Below are 19,489 nucleotides of genomic sequence, written 5' to 3' on the forward strand. Positions count from 1 at the left end.
TAAGTCTCTATAAAATGATTTAAAAAAAAAAAGACTTGTGGTTCTTTCAATAGCATCGTCTGCCTCTGGAGACTGCGCTCGCTGCCGTGAGAGGTAGGGCTGTTGGTGGTTAATGCTTAACACTGAGTTAACACTAACTGCGTGGAGCTGCAAAGTGCAACACGGGGCTGCTTGGCAGAGACCGGGCAAGCGAGGAGCCTCCTCCTGCCTGGTGCCTCCACATCGTGCTCCTTCCCACGGTACTGGAGTGCCTTTCAACAGAAAGCGCTTTAGGAAACGTGGCTGATATGGGGAGTAGTAAATACCAGTTTGGGTGTGTCTTTGCTCGAATTTTTTTTGTTGTTGTTTGTTTGTAAGGGGTGACGTGGTGATGCTGTTTCCCTCTCAATAGCATGTATGTGAAGTGGGGAGCTGCAGGAGGCTGGGACTGAGCGGAGCCCTCGGAGACGTCGCCATCCCTGTCCCTGCCAGGCCCCGTCACATCCGGTAGGTGGCTTTTCAGTAACCCTGTCCTCGTTCTCCACAGCGCTTGAAAATTCACTGTGTTCTTTCTGGGGGTATTACTGTTTTCATCATGAAATGCCTTGGCCAAGCACATAGGTGGGTTAAAATCTGCACAGGTTGGCTTTACTTATCGAACTAAATCAGCCCCACTACGAGGGCTGTTGGATCACCCGGATTCCTCATGCAGCCACGGCCTGTCGCTGTGATCTGCTGATCTCTTTCTTTGATCCAAACCAGTGTTTTCTTTGGTCCTCTTGCAGCTTTGCAGAACAAAGAGGTCCTTGCTCAAAGCTCGTATTACCAATTCCTCTCTAATTTATTTACTGTTTATAAATAATTTAAACTTACTAGCACTCCACTGCTGCTTCTCCCTCCCTAGGCATCCTTTTATTAGGGAATTTGATCTCCCCTGGGACACCTCACTGAGAGTATCTGAGGAAAATAAAAGGCCCTTTCTCTGCCCGGTGGATGGGGGGGTTGAAAACAAGGTTCAGAAACACGTGCACGCTGCCCTGGATCAAGATCAGTGAGAAGCCTCTGGTCTGAGTACACAGAGGTTGGGCAAGGGGATGCGAGGAAGCGGTGGGGGCTGTAAATCTGGGAACAATGCTCAGCTCTGCCTTGAGCTCTTTAGCCCCATGATGAGGGTTTCTGCAGAAAACAGCTCTTGGATAACTGCATGGCTCTTCAGCTGGGCTGAACGTACAGCACGAGCGTCCTGTATACAGCTAACGTCAGGCTCTACCTGCTTGAAAGAGCTTGGCGCCTTCCCGTGCTCTGTTCCTGCACTTCAGATACGCACGGGCTGTTCCTCTGTGCGCCACAACAGGAAATGCAGGTCCCATACAGGGGCTTCCAAAATTAGGGTGCTCTTTTTTTAACAATATCAATCATAAAAACACAGCGTGGGCCCTTTACTTCCTGACAGCACTGTGTAGGCTGGCTTGCTTTTAGTGAAAATGACAGGATATAAAATATAAAATAACTAGTGCTGGAATGACTAGGAGCAGATCAGTGCTGGGAGAGGAGAACGTGGGTTGCACCAGCAGGTCCTAGGGTTAGCTGGGTTTGCTGCAGGTAACGTAGGAGAGCAGCTTGGTGCCCGCTTAACGCTGGGAACGCTTGGAGCTGCTCTGTGAGCGTTAGCCATGTTGGCAGCGGGGTCAAAGATTCATGAGAAAAAATATCTAGATGACAATCTCAAATGACTTAATTAAAGAATGCCCAGTGATAAGGCCTTTCTCTTTGGCTGTTGCTTTCTGGGGTTCCTGTGTGTTACGACAACGGTATTTCGAAGCAGGTGTCTGCCTGTTCCCTGCTCTTGCACGTGGCAGGCAGTGTGTGGCTTCTCGAGGGCCCCCGAGCCCTGCAGGAGGATTTTGACCCACCACAGAGCGGGGACGACATGTTTTATCCTTGCTGTGGGTACGATACTGTGGTGTCTGCTGCAACCTGTGCTGTCGCAAGCTGAACACGTGCCCCTCGCTTACAAGAAGCAAGGACCCGCTCCTAGGACGCGGCCTGCCGCAATTTCCTTCCCGCGCCGAGGGGCCTCGTGTCGGCCTTGGTGCGCCCACGCGGCAGCTTCGTTGTAAGTCACTGTGTAGAAGCGGGTGGCCCTTTCTCTGTGCGGTGACTTTGACTTACACCTATGCATCCTTGACTGCCCTTGCAGCAGCGATGAGCTCTGAAGCCCGAGGGACGGAGCTGTGGTTGGGCTTGGGAGAGCGGGCTGCGCTCCGTCCCTCTGCAGCGGGGTGAGGAAGGAGCTACCGGAGATTGATCCAAGCAGATCTCGTCCCGCCTCCTGCCGCCCTTGCGCACAAGGCAGCCGCACTGCTGGCGGCAAAGACGGAAGCGAGACCCTGTATGAGGGTCGTGAGCTCACACAGTCCAGGATTAGAGTTTTTTGGTTTTCATTTGCCTTAGTGGGTTCTTTGCAAGATTTCAAGTGAAGAATTATGAATATAGAGTATATGTATGTTTAGATCATGATGACTGTGGGATCTTTTTCTGTTCCCTTACCCTCTTCAGTCTTTTCTTTGAAATATTTAGTCCTAAAGGGTTAAAAACTTTCACAATACCTAAGGATTCACTAAACTTGCCTTAAAGTATATCTACATCATTAAAGTAGGCTTCAGGTAAAACTGTTTCGATGATAGTCAACCACCCCCAATCCTCTGTTATAAACTCAAGGAATAAAACTGGAAGATGAATTCCACCCCTGAGCTATATAGGTGTTTAAATGGTAAACTACTCCGAGTTCATTGCTTTTTTCACATTTGCTCAGAAGTGATAATAGTCAGAGTCAGCAAAAGCAAAGGACTTAGAAACAGCTGGTGTCAAATTAAGGAAGGATTTGGAACTTCAGCTTCACAGGCATTGACTTAATTTGCTAGTTATCTTAAAGGGTTATGGAAATAGAGGCAAAAGGTACAGCTGCCTTTGAAACCAAATTGCTTAGGCTAAAGGGAGGAGTGATAGAGGGAGCCTAATTAGCCCCTCTCCCTTCAAAATGAGAAGAATCATCTCAGAAAATCTCCCTGTGCAACCTCAATGTTCCTAGCTACGTGATCTTTTCCACTGAGTATAGGTGTAAGTGGGGGGGAAAGCCCAATCCTATCCTAAGTATACCTAAAATTATGGTGCAATGCTCTCGGTAATGTGCACAGAGAGGTTTCTCACTCACGCAGGAGGAAGGGAGAGGTGAAAAGCAGTTACCTTTCATCTTGATGCAAAACTCCCCCAGTAGGTTTTCGAGCTCTGCTTCTATGGTACACATGTTCTGAGTTGGAGGAGAAAAAAAAAAAAACAAAAAACAAGTCAGATAAAGCTTTTGCTTTCTGTTTTTTAAGGTCTACTTAGAAAGAAAATAGTCTATTATGCAGATGAAAGATATTTTGGGTTGAAATCAAAATGCCGGAGCCATCCTTGCTGTTTAGCTAGGTCTGGCCCTGAAGAGCGCAGCTAAGCTGTGCCCGCTCCCACCGTGCTGAACGTCGCCCCGTGGCCCCTGCTGCTCCCCGAGACTCCTGCTCCTCTGCCCTCTCCGGCTGGGGCAGGTGCCAGGGGGAGCTCCTGGCCGGAGCGCCGCTCAGTGGGCATTCTGTCCGGCAGGAAACGCCGACTGCATTAAGAAAAATTCTATAGGAGATGGGTACTGGGGTGACTGCAGCTCCTCCCTCAGGTCGAGGCAGGTTGCCACAGCTCGTGTGCTGCATAGGTCCATGCAGTGGTGCTAGGTCCTTCCCAATCGACCTCCTAAGCGTTTAGGAGGTCGGACACTGATCGGGATGAGCAGAGCTGGCTACGATATAGGATATAGTTAGGATATAGGATTTAGCAGATGTCTTCGTGTACGTGGCCCCCAGGCAGCCTGCCCTTCCAAAATCTGCGCGGTGGGGAGGACTTGGTGGAGGAAACGTGGGTTTGGTGCACAGCTAAACTACTGTTCTTGAGCAGGAGTCCCCAGGATAACCCTGGCCTTGCAGAGCGTAAACACTTTCATTTCAGGGAACTCCCTGGGCCCGCACCACCCACTTTTGTGAATGGTTAAGTATTTGTCTGAGAGGAAAAATAAATAGCAGTGGTTCTTCACTGACTTTTGTTCTTAATTCTCCTATCTGGATGGGATCAGTGGCCAAGTTTCTATGGCCTTCAATGAGGAAAAGAGCAAAGGGTGGGGGACGTACCTCTGTGTACTCCTTGTAACTCCTATTGATCTCTGTTAAACTCTCCCGAGCTGCTTTGCTGGCAGGAGACATGGCAAAAGCTTGCTTCATTTTGCTGGCACCGTCACAGAGGCGTCTTTGGATGCAGTAGGCTTCATAAAGCTCATCCACCTGGTGGGAACAATGAGGGCATTTGGAAAAACTTCAAAAAAAAAAGGCAAAATAAAACCCAACCAGCAAATAATTAAATCATTTGCATTATATGAAAACCAAGCCAAAGAACTGGTAAACTGTTAGGCCCATCAGAGGGGTGAGCAAATGAATCTGTGATATTGCTGCAGTCTGTGAAACAGAAACGCAGCATAAGAATTACTTCTACTGTAAAACCTTTACTACAGCAGCAAGAGAGGCTGTCTGCAATTCCCCTGCTTTTCCTCCACACCTTTAACCACTCTCCTCCGTGACCATTTAACGCAGATGTGCAATATGTAGAATGGTAACAGTGTGGGGGAATGCAGCAAGCTTCTAAAATGCCCTGGGGTGACGGCAACGTCCACGCTGCCAGCTGGGACCATGGCTGGCTTAACGTGAGTGCCAGCAGCATCTTCTGTATCCCTGACTGCAAGCATGGGGTGGAGACCGTGCACTATCTGAGGAGGAGGTGATGCTGGGAGCAAGTTTGTCTTCTCTCTGCCCATCCTCTAGAAACTGGGAGTCCCTCAGCATGACTGAGGCACACAAATTTAGTAAGTGCTCTTTAGTAAGAGCTAATCACGTGCAGGTTAAACGTTCACCGAGGTCTAGCTTCAGTGTGCAGTGGATTTAAAATTATCTCATGTTTTGATTGCCTTTTTCCTTCCAAGCCCTGCACTGAATGTATATATTTACTCCAGCTGAGTTGTTTGGTGGGGCTCCACAGTCATATAGCTCCATGTGTATAAACATACCTGCTGCGTGCAGGAGACAGAGGAAAGGAACAGAAGCTGTCTTCTTATTTCTGCTTTTATTGTCTCAGCTGCTAAGGCAGGACAAGGCTTAGTCGAGCTGGTCTCAGCAACTGCTCCTGCTCTCACTGCGTGCCGGTGCCTCTCTGCTCGCGAGGGCACCGCGCTTCCCGAAGGCTTCCTGCTGCCTGTTCAACAAGACTAACCTGGATGCCTAGCGGTTGGAGCCACTGATTCGAGGGCTCTTCAACCAAAGCAGGAACTGCCTTGTAAGTGAAACAGCTCTCCAAAAAGTCTACACTACACTACACTTTATCTTAGCCAAAAGGCTGAGAAGCGATATCATGAAGCCATGAAAGGACAGGTAGCATTTTGCCATTTCAGTTACAAAATGAGCTTCTCGGAGCCATACCCACCACTGTGGGCTCTTACAGTGTCTCTTCGGAGCCGCCACCATCCCTCACACTAAAGCCGACTGCTGCGGTTTCCTCTCGGCGTTGGCTGCGGCGCTCGGGGTGGCGCAGCCACCTGCCCTGCGCCAGCCGCCGCTGCACTCGCGGCGCGTCCTCTCCTCCCCGCTGCGGCACCACAACAGGTAGGCAGCAGGAGGCGTCGCCGCGGCTCCCCTTCGGCACCGGCTTGTGCTTTTTTTCGGTGCCGAACGCGTCATTTGAAACAAAAAATGCTTCCTGGCTTGTCCAAGCCCGCGGGGCGTTAGTGCAGCACAGCTCCATTCTCTTTGTATCTGTTGCTGTGGGTTACCGAAAAATGAGCTAACGTACTCGGGAAGCTTGAGTAATACTGACCAGCATTACCTCTTGCGTTCGGTGCTTTTCATTCCTATTATAAACACCGAAATCATGAGCTCTGAGCAGGCTGGAGTGGGAAGGACTTGAATAGGAATGTTCTTTAAGCAATAATTTTGCCATTCAGACTGCCAGCAAGGAAGAAAGCGGCTTGGGGGAGAAAATTTCAACCTTTTGCTTGATGAGTTTTTTCAGCTCCACGAGTAAGAGAACGCTGAAATTAAAGGGTTTGGATGGGTTGTCATAATTGGAGCACCGCGCGCTGCATGAGCACTTTTCAAATGGCTCTCGGGAGACATTTCATCCATCAGAAATAATTCATTCTTTTGTCAGGCTCACAAAGGTAACTAATCTCTAGGAGATATGTTTATAACTCAGAGAATACACGCCACGGGTTCAGTCCAACGCTAAAATGTATTAGTGCAAGTCGCAAGTACCTCTGCCGAATCGTGCGGACTGATTCTAACCAACGGGATCAAGTGGATGTGGACCCCAAATCACACTGCAAAACTGCTAGCAGTGAAATCCAGGAGTGCTTCCAATATAACTATGATATATTCTGAAGATACTTGTGGAATTAATTATTTTTAGCTATAACTCTCTATGTACCTACAGCTTAAAAGCCAGCATGCTGTGAAATATTTTTTTTTCCAAGCAAGTGGCTGACCCTATGATTTCTGGGTATCTAAAGGCACATGGGAGAGTCTCAGGGCATGGAGAACTAAATGCTGGACCTCAGAGAGTGCAGCCTGTTCTACAAGCCTGTCTCAGTCTCTGCCCACCAGGCCATTGCCATAAAAACACAGAGTGTAGGAGAGACTTAGCTGGTGCGCAGGGACAGCTGAGGGTTTCCTTTCCAAAGAGCATAAGAGCAGGTGCAGAAGAAAGACGACAGGGCTGTTGCTCACCTTGCTGATGTGGAACTCCAGCCGCCTCATGTATCTCTCGACCGCTTTGATTTGCTGGGGGAAACAAAGAGGTGGAGGGTGAGGTTGGAATAAACCAGAACGACATCCCGCGGGAGCCGCTTTCCCGTCTTTGGGTCCCCCTGAGTCTGGATGCACTGTCCGTGAATCCGGAGTCAGGTGTTTCATCTTGCTACAATTAATCTGCTGGTGAAAATGGAGCTCACCGATGTCTATACCCAGTATGTTTTTAAACAAAACACTTGCTTTTTAATAGCTTCCTTTCATAGAAATTCCATGTTCTTTTTCAACTCTGGAAAAAAAAATGGAATCTTAGCATTTTTAGGTCAAAACACAGTATTTTCAGTAATATGAAAACCTGTATTAAAATTCATCAGGTTTTGTGTTTCAACATCCATTTTTTTTCCTTAGTAAGCTGTTTCTGAATACAAAAACAAGTTTGGCATGTTGATGAGGAAAGCCAGACTTGTTAAGAAAATGTTTTTTTGAAAGCTTTTCTTTTGTTTTACCCAGGATTTCCAGCAGGGAGGACATATTTTCAAATTTTCAGCTAGTTCTTCCCCAGACTGGCAGGGCCAGGGCTGAGCGAGGATGGCCTAGACTAGAGCTACCCCAAGCCTGCCTCTAGCTGGATTCACTCCGTTACTGAATTTGTCCCTCTCCCCTCCGTGAATGCCTAGGTTATAAAGCACTGAGCAGCCCAGAAGCAGAGAGAGGCCAATTCTCCCTGAACCCCTCTGCAAACCTGCCTGGGGTCCAGTTTGGATGTGTGCAACCCACCAGGAAAAGCGGCTTTTGCGAGCAGCTGGCAAGACAGGAGGTCTCTGCCTCCCCTGCTGCACTGGCATGGATCTGCTTCCTGCTTTGTGCCCTTGATGGTGCCAGTTTAACCTGGTAAACCCTGAGGAAAATACTATCTAGTCATCAGGGCAACTTCTCCCTCAATGCTGTTAGTGTGGTTAATAGACCAGGTTGAGAGAGGTTTTCTACACCAACTAGATGCACTCTGCAGATATGAACATTTCCTTGCAAAAACAGTGCCAAAGAGAGTAACGTACCTTATCCAAATCATACAGGACTCCCTGCAACAGAGAACAGATGAAACTGTGATTAACTTTCCAACATAGCATCATTAGAGAACTGTGAGAAAGTAATTTCTAAGTGAATGGAAATCTAAAGCAGCCTCGTGGCTGCAGAGCAGGCAGCTAAGAGGAAAGAGCTGCATCTGTGCAAACTCCCTCCAGCCTCTCCCACCCATGGCTGCTCCAGTACCCATGGAAAGTTACTGTATAATTAAGAGCATAACACGTACCAGGCGTGAGTTTCTTTTCATGTCTTTTAGCTGAGCAGTCAACTTATCCAGCTCCGTCTGGTGAACGTCCAGATACTCGCTGTAAACACAAACCAGAGAGGGACTTGGGCACTTTGGGGCACCGAACCGAGCTGCTTGCTCACCATGGGGAAAGAAAATCTGGGCAACAAGTGGCTAGATGTGCTTTCCAACAAAAAGTGATTTATGCTCATCTGTCCCTAAAACAGCTCCTTGCTGCCTTTTGGGCAATAAATAGGAGCTGCTTCTTTAGCTGGGTGTAACAGCTCGGTGTTTTCCTTATGCTAAACAACCAGTTTCGAGTAAGCTAATCCACTCCCTAGTTTATGGGCTGATGCCTTCTAATTGCTGTTCTTGTATTATTAGCTAGTAAAAGCCCCGATAACTTCTGGGACGTTATATCTCATGTGTGGTATGTATGAGCCTCTCAAATGACTAAAGAAAATTCAGGGAAAAAAAAAAAAAAAACAAAAAAAACCTCTAATGCTGAAATCCCAGCTATTAGGAGCTTTGCCGCTTTGCTATCAATTTGAGCAGAGTCAGAATCAACCCCCCAGATATATCTGTTTCTTGAACAAATATTTCAAATGGTGAATTTTACAATCCAGGTTCCTCTCCTGTGATTAGAAATCCCTACTCTTGCTTTAGGCTCTAAAACGTCAAAGAAAGCTTGAATCATGCAGCGTGCCAAAGGCTCTTACTCCAGGCCGTTCTTTAAGGCTCTGTAGACTTCCTCCATCCTCTTAGGCTGGGGCTCTTTAGGTGTGGTGCTGTTCTTATGGCCCAAATTATGCATTTTCTTCACCTTTGCTTGGGGCTTCTTGAGTGCAGAGGAATTTTCAATAAAAGAGTTGCACCTGCAAAATGAACATTAAAGAGGAGAAAACCCCTATAAATCAGAACAATTTCAAAGGAGCACAGCTTCAGGAAATCTTCCTGATGTTATCCTTGCTAGCAGAAAAGGATCTGCGTATGTGCCTGCCTACTGGAGGCCTGTATTTGTTTACAGGCCGAGAGGTCTGAGCAGTCTGGGAGGCAACGATATCAGCTTTTGATGTGCCAGTCGCCTCCACAAGGTGCGAGTGCTGGTCTGGAAGCGCTGCCTGAAGTCTGAGACTCATCAGACACCTCTGTGATACCGGGTCTGTCCTGCCCCGCGCTGCTCGGCCACAGCAGTGGAAGGGCTGAGCTACAGCCGGGCGCTAAAAGCAAAGGGATCCCTCCTAATCCAGCGTATAAAGGTGGGGGATGTCTCTAAGGAAGACGGTGGCTTGGCTGCGTGTCTGGCTGGAGAGCAGCACTGTGCTGGTCTAGGGCACCTGGGTAGCTCCGTATGGTGAGCACGGGTAGTCCTGCTGGATTTAGGGGACTCTCTGGTTGCTCTCCTGTGAGCCCGTCAACTCAACAGCTGTCCTTGACTTCACTCAAAGCCCCCCTTCCTGCCCAGCCAAAGGAAGGGGTGACCAAGGGCTCCTCCGCCAAGTTCTGCTCCGCTGCCGGCTGGGCCGTCAGGCAGCCCCGCTCCTGAAGGGGGGTGGCTTTGGATTCACAGCAGGGTGGCAGCGAGCACGCTGTCTTTTGGGTAGCATTGGCCATAAACTGGGATAGTGGGAAGCGTGTGGTGCTCCTGCAGGGTTTGCAGGTTGGGAAGGTTTCAGAGATAACTCTGAGATTTTGTGACAAGTTCGCGGAACAGGAAAGAGCCCTGCACTAAGGAGTGGGGGGAGAAGACAAGTAGGCTTTTAGTAGCAAGGATACAGAATCACAGCTTGCTTATACAAACAACAGAGAGATTTTTAGCCTACAGCATTGTTTTTCTGCAAGTCAGAAAGAAGATGCTCCTCTCTTCCCTCTTTTCCACCCCCACCCTCTAAAGACCAGGGCTCCTTTAACGCCTGGCCAGAAACTCCCCTTTAAAGGGCAGAGTACTTGCCTGGAGCGCCTTTCCTGAAGACCGCTGAAGCCAGCAAAGGATTGGCTCCTAATAATCCCATTAGGACCTCCTGGGGAGAATGAATGTGATCCTATTGACATGATTTCCGGCAGCCTGGAAGATATTCCTGGAAAACAAAAGGAAGGAGGTCAGTGGCGATGGTGAGCAGGAGACAAGCTGTAAGGCAGGGCCTGCCCACTATTCATCAGAGGTGCTGCAGGGAGCTGCCTCCCACCAGGTGCGGGGAGCCCACAGACCTTCATGAATAGGACTCTCCATGTAGCTTAGTTTACTTAGCTGGGTTGCTCCAGCTTTCTGAACAAAGAGCAAGAGCATCTGCAAAGGGGTTTCCTTTTCATGGAAACAAAAAGCAGAGATGGCTGGAGCTTTGTCAGACAATTTGTTCGTATTATCAGGTTGTCCTGCTTCAAAGATAAAATGGTTCCATTTTCACTTCTTAGTCCCAGAGTCTTTTTGGTCCAACAGCTCAGATTGCTGGAGACATGAGACTAAACCAGATGCTTTGGTGTGCAAACCCCAGCACTGTCCCTGGGGCCTTGTGCCTTGCCTGGCACACATCTCCCCCAGGCTGGTTGCCCCGTTTGCTATGTCAGTGGCCAGGGTGTGCTGGAGATGACTGCAAAGCTAGGAGAGAGCAGCCCTGAAGGGAAATTTATCATCACTTTGAGGTGTTACTATACAAAAATTGTAATGAGGGTTTGCTTGGCGTGAATGAAGGCCTACATCTCCCCGTGATCCTTCCTTGCGCTCCTGGCAGCCTTGCTGCAGAGGGAAGGCGGTGTGGACGTGCGTGCTGCGACACCCCAGTGATGCTCTCCCCGATGGCAAGAGGCGGGTAAACAAGTCCCAGGCGCCACATCTCTGTCTTCCAAGCACCCAGCGGGGCCCCCAGCAGCCCTGCGAGGAAGCACGTGGTGCACCCAGGCTTTCTCCATGCCCAGCTCCGTGTTTGTGGGACAACCCTGCTGCGCACTGAGTGGAGCAGCCACCCAAGCAGAGGTCTCTGCTGCATCGGATCCGTGCTGCCCCGAGAGCTTGCTGCAAGGAGAGGAGCAGCTGGGCCCGGAGTTGCCTGCAGGCTGTTGAGCTGGTGCTTGTGAAACCACAGCCTAAGAACTGTGCTGCGGAGAGCGAGCTTAAGCCGTCTTCTCATCCCTGCAGAAAGGGATGACTACAGGTGCCCTAAAAAGAGCAATATGCAGGTGTCTTCACAAGCCTTCACAACCCAGTGTGTCTACTAAGAATAAGCACTGGAGCTACATGGTGCCTCCACTGCAGGCACTCGCTGGAGAAAGCAAACACATAGGGAAAGGCCATGCACAGCCTGGTTATGCTTGATTTGTAAAACTTGGCTGGGCATATATGCTTGGAGGTGGCATTAGGCATGAGGGCAAGTTACTACTCCTCTTCAAAGCGGATTCTGTTGCTCAAGACGAGATGCTTTGTCAGAAATATATATATATCTTTTTAATAAGAGCTCTGCCAACACTATTTCTTCTAGTCCCCAGATTGTCAATGCTATTAGCTATGTGAAGTTTTCCCTATTACACAATCGAGAGCAGTGATCTTCATGTTACAAAGTGACAACAGAGTAGGTCCCGACGCGGCTAGACAGCCCACACGGATACGATCTCGGCGTTGTGACATCTGGCTTTCTAATTGCTCCCAATTTTCTTCTCTGCTGAAACTACTGCATAGCTTTTATCTATTCAGGCAGTCTTGCAAAGCTCTGCTTGTGTGAACCTCGTGCCCCTTTTATCTGAAGGTTGGGAGCCACCTACCTTTCTCTGAAAATAGACTAAGCTACTTCTTGCAGTGCTTAATGAGTCCCATGAGCGCCCAGGATAGCGCAGCACTTCACTGAGCTCATTACAGCCCATTAATCAGGTGTTAGCTGGGTGCCAGGCCTACATGTGAGCGTTGAGGATGCTGTAGCGCTTACACTCGCAGTGCTCCACGCCAGGTCCTTCAGGCTTCCCTTGGGCTCCAAGGGCTGTGTTTGTACCAGCAAAATAAACGTTACCAGGGAACATTCCCGGGCACTGGAACTCGACTGTAAAGCTGTGAACACGCTCTCTGTCATTGCACAGCCTGTGCCAACTAAAACTTTCTCGAATAATTCCCAGGCGTGTTTGGGGGATTAGCGTGGGCCAAAGGCTATTCCAATAAGCGCTTGGATGTGGCCAGGCCCTCTTCAGAGCGTGAGGGAGTTGCACAGTTGAAGGCCCTTCCAGTCTGGCTGGCCCCAGGCCAGGAAACAGACTCAGGCACCGCTGATTTACTGGTACAGGAGCAGCCCCAGGGCGCAGCTCCATGGCTCCATCCTACGAATACGAAACCAGCCGCCTCGGTCCTGCTCTTGTCCTGCTCCTGGCCGGCGCCTTCTGCCTCCTCCTCTGCTGGCACCGGTGCTGTCACCTGCTGAGCTATCGCAAGAAGCTCATCCGCAGGAGCTGTAAACAGACCCGGGATAAACTTTGCAGCCGGAGGGACTCCCTTAGCTGGCTCCCTGCCGGAGCTGGCCCAAGCACAGGCTGGAACTCACGGCAGGGAGAGGAGGACAGGGAGAGGACGCCGGAGCGGACGAGCAGTACCCAAGAGGACCGGAGATCTCCACGTCGAGGCGCTTAGGTTGATTTACCCTGGGATAAACACACTCCAGGCGCAGCTGGACGTCCTTGAGCCTTGTGTCCGCGAACGCCCAGCCGTGGCCTCACGTTCACCTCAGGCTGCCCCCGCTGCCCCCTCAGCAGGGGGAGCTGCTCGGCCTGGCTCGCAGCGTGCGGGCCGAGCTCGCCGCTCCGCGCTCCGCACAACGCCCGCGCTCCGACGGCTCAAACCCAGCGGGAGACTGCGCCCCAGAGACCACGTGGAAGCTGCCTGATCCCCGTCCCCGTGGGGTTTGCACACCCTCTTCTCTCTAGTTTTATGAGCAACTTTAAAACAGTAACATTGCGTGCTGCATGCTCCAATGTGCATACAAAGGTCTGCATTAAAAGTAGAGTCTAGAAATCAGAAAATGCTTTGTGAGTGTTGAGCATTGGCCTCTGGTGACAGGACGATCAGCACACCCCAGAGAGCAGCCGGTGACGTGCGAAGGTAGAAGCTACAACAGCCCTGCCAGTCACAGAGGTCTCACTGCACGAGTATCAGCCGTGTCTCAGAAAATAAGTGGAATAACAACAAATCATAGAATCATAGAATCATAGAATGCTTAGGGTTGGAAGGGACCTCTAGAGATCATCTAGTCCAACCCCCCTGCATACGCAGGGACACCTAAAGCACGTGGCACAGGACTGCATCCAAGCGGGTTTTGAAGATCTCCAGAGAAGGAGACTCCACAACCTCTCTGGGCAGCCTGTTCCAGTGCTCTGTCACCCTCACTGTTAAGAAATTTTTCCTTAAGTTCCTATGGAATTTTTGATGTTTCAGTTTCCGGCCATTTCCTCTAGTCCTATCAGTGGCCACCACTGAAAAGAGACCATCCCCGTCCTCTGCACTCCCTCCCTTGAGGTATTTATATACACTGATTAGATCCCCTCTCAGCCTTCTCTTCTCCAGGCTGAACAGGCCCAGCTCCCTCAGCCTCTCCTCATAGGGCAGATGTTCCAGGCCCCTGATCATCCTTGTGGCCCTGCGCTGGACTCTCTCCAGCAGCTCCACATCCCTCTTGTACTGTGGAGCCCAGAACTGGACACAGTACTCCAGATGCGGCCTCACCAGGGCTGAGTAGAGGGGCAGGATCACCTCCCTCGACCTGCTGGAGACGCTCTTCTTAATGCAGCCCAGGATTCCATTGGCCTTCTTGGCCACGAGGGCACACTGCTGCCTCATGGTCAACTTGTCGTCCACCATGACACCCAGGTCTTTCTCCGCAGAGCTGCTCTCCACAAGCTCAGTCCCCAGCCTGTACTGGTGTCTGGGGTTATTCCTCCCCAGGTGCAGGACCTTGCACTTGGCCTTGTTGAACTGCATGAGGTTTTTCACCGCCCAGTTGTCCAGTCTGTCCAGGTCCCTCTGGATGGCAGCACAGCCCTCTGGGGTATCGGCTACTCCTCCCAGTTTGGTATCATCAGCAAACTTGCTGAGGGAGCACTCTGTGCCTTCATCCAGGTCATTGATGAATAAATTGAACAGGACTGGACCAAGGACTGACCCCTGGGGGACCCCACTAGCCACAGGCCTCCAACTAGACTCTGCACCGCTGATCACCACTCTCTGGGCCCTGCCATCCAGCCAGTTCCTAATCCATCTCACTGTCCACTCATCTATCCCACACTTCCGGAGCTTGCCCAGGAGGATGTTGTGAGGGACGGTGTCAAAAGCCTTGGTGAAGTCGAGATAGACGACATCCACCGCTCTCCCCTCGTCCATCCAGCCGGTCATTTCATCATAGAAGGCTATCAGGTTAGTCAGGCAAGATTTTCCCTTGTTGAATCCATGCTGACTACTCTTGAGCACCTTCTTGTCCTCCATGTGCCTGGAGACAACGGCCAGTATGAGCCGTTCCATCACTTTTCCGGGGACGGAGGTGAGGCTGACTGGCCTGTAGTTGCCTGGGTCCTCCTTCTTGCCTTTTTTGAAGACTGGCGTGACATTGGCCTTCTTCCAGTCTTCCGGCACCTCCCCCGTTCTCCAGGATCTTTCAAAGATGATGGAGAGCGGCTTAGCTATGGCATCTGCCAGCTCCCGCAGCACTCTGGGGTGCATCCCATCAGGGCCCATGGATTTGTGGGTATCGAGGTTCCTTAGGTGCTCTCTGACCCAATCTTCCTCTACCCAGGGCAAGTCTTCCTCTCCACCCGCTTCTTCTCTTGCCTCTAGGGCCTGGGGCTCTAAAGGGCTGCCCTTGGTAAACACCGAAGCAAAGAAGGCATTGAGCAACTCTGCTTTTTCTGTGTTATTTGTAACCAAGGTGCCCATCCCGTCCTCCAGCGGACCCACGTTCTCCCTGATCTTCCTTTTGCTGTTAATGTATTTGAAGAATTTTTTTTTGTTATTTTTAACGTCCCTTGCCAGCTTGCCTTCCAGACGTGCCTTAGCTTTCCTTGTCACATCTCTGCACTCCCTGACTATGTTCCTGTATTTCTCCCAAGGGGCCTGTCCTTTTTTCCACATTCTGTATACCGCTGAAGCCGGCTGCTAGTCATGATGACTCTGCCTATAGTAACACAGTTACTTCAGATTCAAAACGCTTGTTGAAATGCTAACATCATCCACGAGATGAATATCTTCTGTATTGAAGTGAATGAAATGTGAGAATGTCAATCTGAACGGCATCTTCGTGACTGCTTTTGAGTGTCTGCATACACTCTGGAAGGGCTTTTTTTTTTTTTTCCTTTGGAGAAACTTAAAAATTTAATAATTCTGAAAAAGGTATCTATTGGTTTAAATTTGTTTGTTTGCTCTCAAGTGCTTAGGTGGTTTTATATTGCTTTAGCAGCTAACACTTTCCTCACAACACGAAAAGGAAGTGTGGAAGGAGCACAGCTGAAATACAGACTGAAGATCTGCCTAGAGCTACTTTGGCTTTGCATTTCTATAAAATGGTCAGCACTCCGAGTCAAGATAGGCTCAAGCTTTATATAGTTTTTCTGATTAATATATGTGTTCGATTTCTGTCCTGGAGAGAGCGGTGACAGAAGGAACAGCTGGGTGTCAGGAATGACAAGAGCACACAGCTCTCCTCGATTGCTTTTCAGTTGCCCACGTTAGAGCTTGACCCCATTGCCTGAACGCAGTCTATACTGAAGACTCAAGCTTGTATTGTTGCTGTCTAAGATAGTTCCAAGAGGCCCTCACGAAACTGCCCTGAATGTTTCCAGCAGCAGCCATGTAGCCGAGGCTCCTGCAAGCTCCGTGTCCCCAGATTATTTATGGCTCCTCCATCTAGTGAGTACGCCTTGGGTGATGGGCGTTCGTCACATGGTTGTAAAATACTCTGCAAAGGGGGGGCATATCTTCCATGCCTATTAAATCATTCATAGGCCTCTGTGCTTTTGGCTATTTGACTAAATAAATCTATCTCTAAGTTCAGTTGTATGCTAATTTTAGGCATACCACATCGATAGTAACTAGTATAATTTCTGTAGACTCAGCCCACAAGCATTTACACAGATCTCTTATTTGTTTGACTGCTATCCCTACAGATAAACACTGGTTGGAAGATGATACTAAGGGGACTTCGGCGGCACTCTGATGTGGTGACCAGGTTTCAACATTTGCATTTAGTAATTACATGAAATAATGGCACTGTCTTCTAGCAATGATATGCATTTTGCTATCAGCATGCAGCACGTTGTGCCACGCTAAAATGGTATTAAATGCTTTGGATATTCCAGAGTTCCACCTCAGCAGCGCATCCAGCTAATACGCTTACATTTTTAAACCTGCATAGCTGAGGCACCCCAATACTTGGTTAAGAAACCCACCGGTCTGCTAACTGCTGTTGTAAATATGCACAGTGTATGAGCATAATTAATATAATTAGCATTGCTTATGCTAATTGCATAGCAGCTGAACAGATTAGCCTATCAGCACAGCCTAGGGATAAGGTGAAAGGGTATCAGTGCTCCTCCTCTGCCCCTTCACTGGCAGCTTGGAGTAGGGAATGGCAGATAAATGACAGTGCCTCGGGCCCTGGGGAAATAAAAGGCCCATCTCTTCCCATCTCCTCTTTCATTATGGAAACTGAGCAGAACAGCTGAGTCCCAGCTAATTAGAGGGGAAGGGATTCAAGAATATATCACTTCCACGGTGCTGCTCTCTTTTAATCACCCTTGGAATGGACTTCCATCTCTCACAATGTCATAATATTTGATAAACAGCACAGAATTCAATCCAAGTGAACAGAAGGGAAATACAGTCAGAAACAGGTTTGCTAAATCCAGCCTGATTTTTTTTTGGTCCCTTTTGGTCCCTTTGTTGTTTGCTTTCTGCATGTGAGCAAAGAAGACCCTGTAAGCTCTCCGTTTACGTCAGGGAGCTGCGTGCCACTGAGGGTGCTCGGAGGAAAGGCTTCAGGGCCCTTTCAGTGCAGTGTCTAATACTTGGATAAAAGGAAATGTAGGGAAAGGGCTTGGTGACTAAAGCAATTCTGCATAATCCTGTGTTCCTGTCCTTGTTTCAGGCATGACATGGCCCCTTGTAGTCTTTTTAGCAAGATGTTGCCAGTGCCGACCTGTGGTCTGCGTGCTGTCCACCAAGACCTCGTGATAACTGTTTGGCTTATGATAAGATAAACTGCTACCTACAGAAGTCAGCTGGTTCTGTTTTGCATACGAGAGGCTTTTCTTAACTAAAAGCCTGACAAGAGGAGGGGTCTAACAGGTTAATTGAGACCTTACTGAATAATGAAGACGAGAACGTGCTCATCTCATTTATACCAAGGTATCATGTTCTGCCTATTGGACAAGCTGGGCTTTTTTACTACATTAGAAACTTTCTGTTGCGATAAAATCCTGCATAGGAGTGTGCATCTCCAAAAGAATATATGGGATAAGGGAAAAAACAGATTATTTTCTGGAAATCATACCTACCTCGCAGGTAGCTGGTTACTGTTATTTCTAAATTGCACTAATGTATCCAAAGACCACAATTCAGTTCTAAGATTATTCAGCATGCATCCAGCTGAGTATTTACTGCATTTGTCATCTAAACTCTAGTAATTTTTAATACTAATTTTCCAACTTCTTCCTTCTGGCTTAATTGAATCACATGGGCAATATGAGGCCAGTAGCCCAAGCAATCACCTGGGATTTCTGGTTTCCACATTCACTAAATTCCTAGGAGGTATAGATGTAAGTATCTTGGATGATAATCTAGAGATTATTGCAGATTTTTTTTAACATTAATTTAACAATAATAAATAGGTAAGAGTAGCCAGAAGCATTATAAATCTTTTTTCAGAAATTTTAACATTTTAGGACAAAATCTGTTATGCATTAGTGCATAGGCCTGTAATTCCTGGGTCTGGCAGGAAGATTTTGCAGGATAGGCTCTCCTGGAAGTGTCTTCTTCTGATCATTGGATTACACAAATTACAACTTTCTTGGCACATTTTAGGCGCCTAATGATTGGGTTGCTACTTCTTTGTGCAGGTTAGCATCTTCTAGAGCTATACAGGCATGTGAGCTCCATCTGAAGAACTATTCTTGGTTGCCAGAACAAAATCATTTGCATTTGTTCCACCAAAGTCCACGGCTACGAGATATTCCTAAATAGCAGCATATGGCTATACTGACAAGCACGCTTCCCAAGCCTATAGCATCCAGTGAAAGGCCAGCAGAGCTGTGAGCTTCAAATGTTAATTATAGCGTGCAAAAAAGCAGCTACGTGAGCTTACCAGCAGTACTGCATGGAGGAGGCCCCACAGCTGAGAGGGCTCCTTCCCCTTCCAATGGGAGACGTGGGGAGCAGCTGGGTCGCGGCTGCGTGGACACCAAAGCAGCTAATGGCCGCCTATTCCTGCCCAGGACAAGGAGGGAAACTTCTCTGCCATGCCATGCACCAGCGGGAAGCTTCGTTTGAACCACCGCAACTCACGCTGTCCTTGCTGGCAGCCTGAACCTCTGCAGGGATGGATGGACAGACGGACAGAAGGATGGATGGACGGAAGGATGGATGGATGGATGGATGGATGGATAGACGGACAGACAGAAGGATGGATGACTGCTTTCCCTGGAGAACTCTGAAGCCTCACTTATACTTTCCATTTGGGTGGATTCCATTTTTCTCAATACACATAAAAAAAACCCCCATGTGTAGCTCACATTGCACCTCCTAGCTCTGCTCAGATCCTTAGCTGACAGTTTCACTTTGTTGTGCTGAAAACCCTGAGAGTGATCGCAAGGCACCATGACGTATTTCTAACAAATGAGAATGTTAAGTTTTGGGTATTTCAGAACCAAACTTTAGCTTTTGTTTCAAAGACTTGAAACTAATTGAATGACTTGTACTTTGTGCGTTTCCACAAGCACGTTTTTACAGTTGTGTGTAAGGCCGTTTCAGCCCAAATGCTGCAGCATTGGCTAGCTCATCACCAGATACTCTGAGTAGAAACACAAGTTGTCTGCCATCTGGAAGAGCTTGTGCTGTTTGTTCTGCTCCTCCTACCCACACTGGATGAAGTACATAAACCGAAAAGCACTAATAGTAATAAGAAGGCGGATAACAATCCAGGGCAATAGCAAAATGCTAAATGACTCTATGAATGTAAATGCATAGGACCTGATACGTGCTCCCACAGCACTATAATGTCCTAGCTCCAGGAAGCATCAGGATCTTCTTCTACATCAGCACAGGTGCCAAATTCAATGCTGGGACTTAATAGTTTTCTCTTTCACTGTAAAACAT

At 48.7% G+C, this 19,489-nt stretch overlaps 1 protein-coding gene across 1 annotated transcript in view; it reads right to left on the reverse strand.

The window, feature by feature from the left end:
* The window catches only part of RIPOR2 (RHO family interacting cell polarization regulator 2), a 66,697-nt gene that overhangs the window by 22,509 nt on the left and 24,699 nt on the right, over positions 1-19,489 (reverse strand). The window contains exons 2-8 of the mRNA XM_088533420.1: positions 10,115-10,241; positions 8,883-9,038; positions 8,164-8,242; positions 7,910-7,933; positions 6,834-6,887; positions 4,197-4,346; positions 3,226-3,289 (exon numbers count right to left, since the gene is read on the reverse strand). Coding sequence (XP_088389546.1) covers positions 3,226-3,289; positions 4,197-4,346; positions 6,834-6,887; positions 7,910-7,933; positions 8,164-8,242; positions 8,883-9,038; positions 10,115-10,241 — 654 coding nt within the window. The remainder of the gene's footprint in view (positions 1-3,225; positions 3,290-4,196; positions 4,347-6,833; positions 6,888-7,909; positions 7,934-8,163; positions 8,243-8,882; positions 9,039-10,114; positions 10,242-19,489) is intronic.

Source organism: Tinamus guttatus, unplaced genomic scaffold (genome assembly GCF_059628265.1).
Source record: "Tinamus guttatus ecotype Peru unplaced genomic scaffold, ASM5962826v1 Tinamus_guttatus_pri_ptg000497l, whole genome shotgun sequence".
NCBI lineage: Eukaryota > Metazoa > Chordata > Aves > Tinamiformes > Tinamidae > Tinamus > Tinamus guttatus.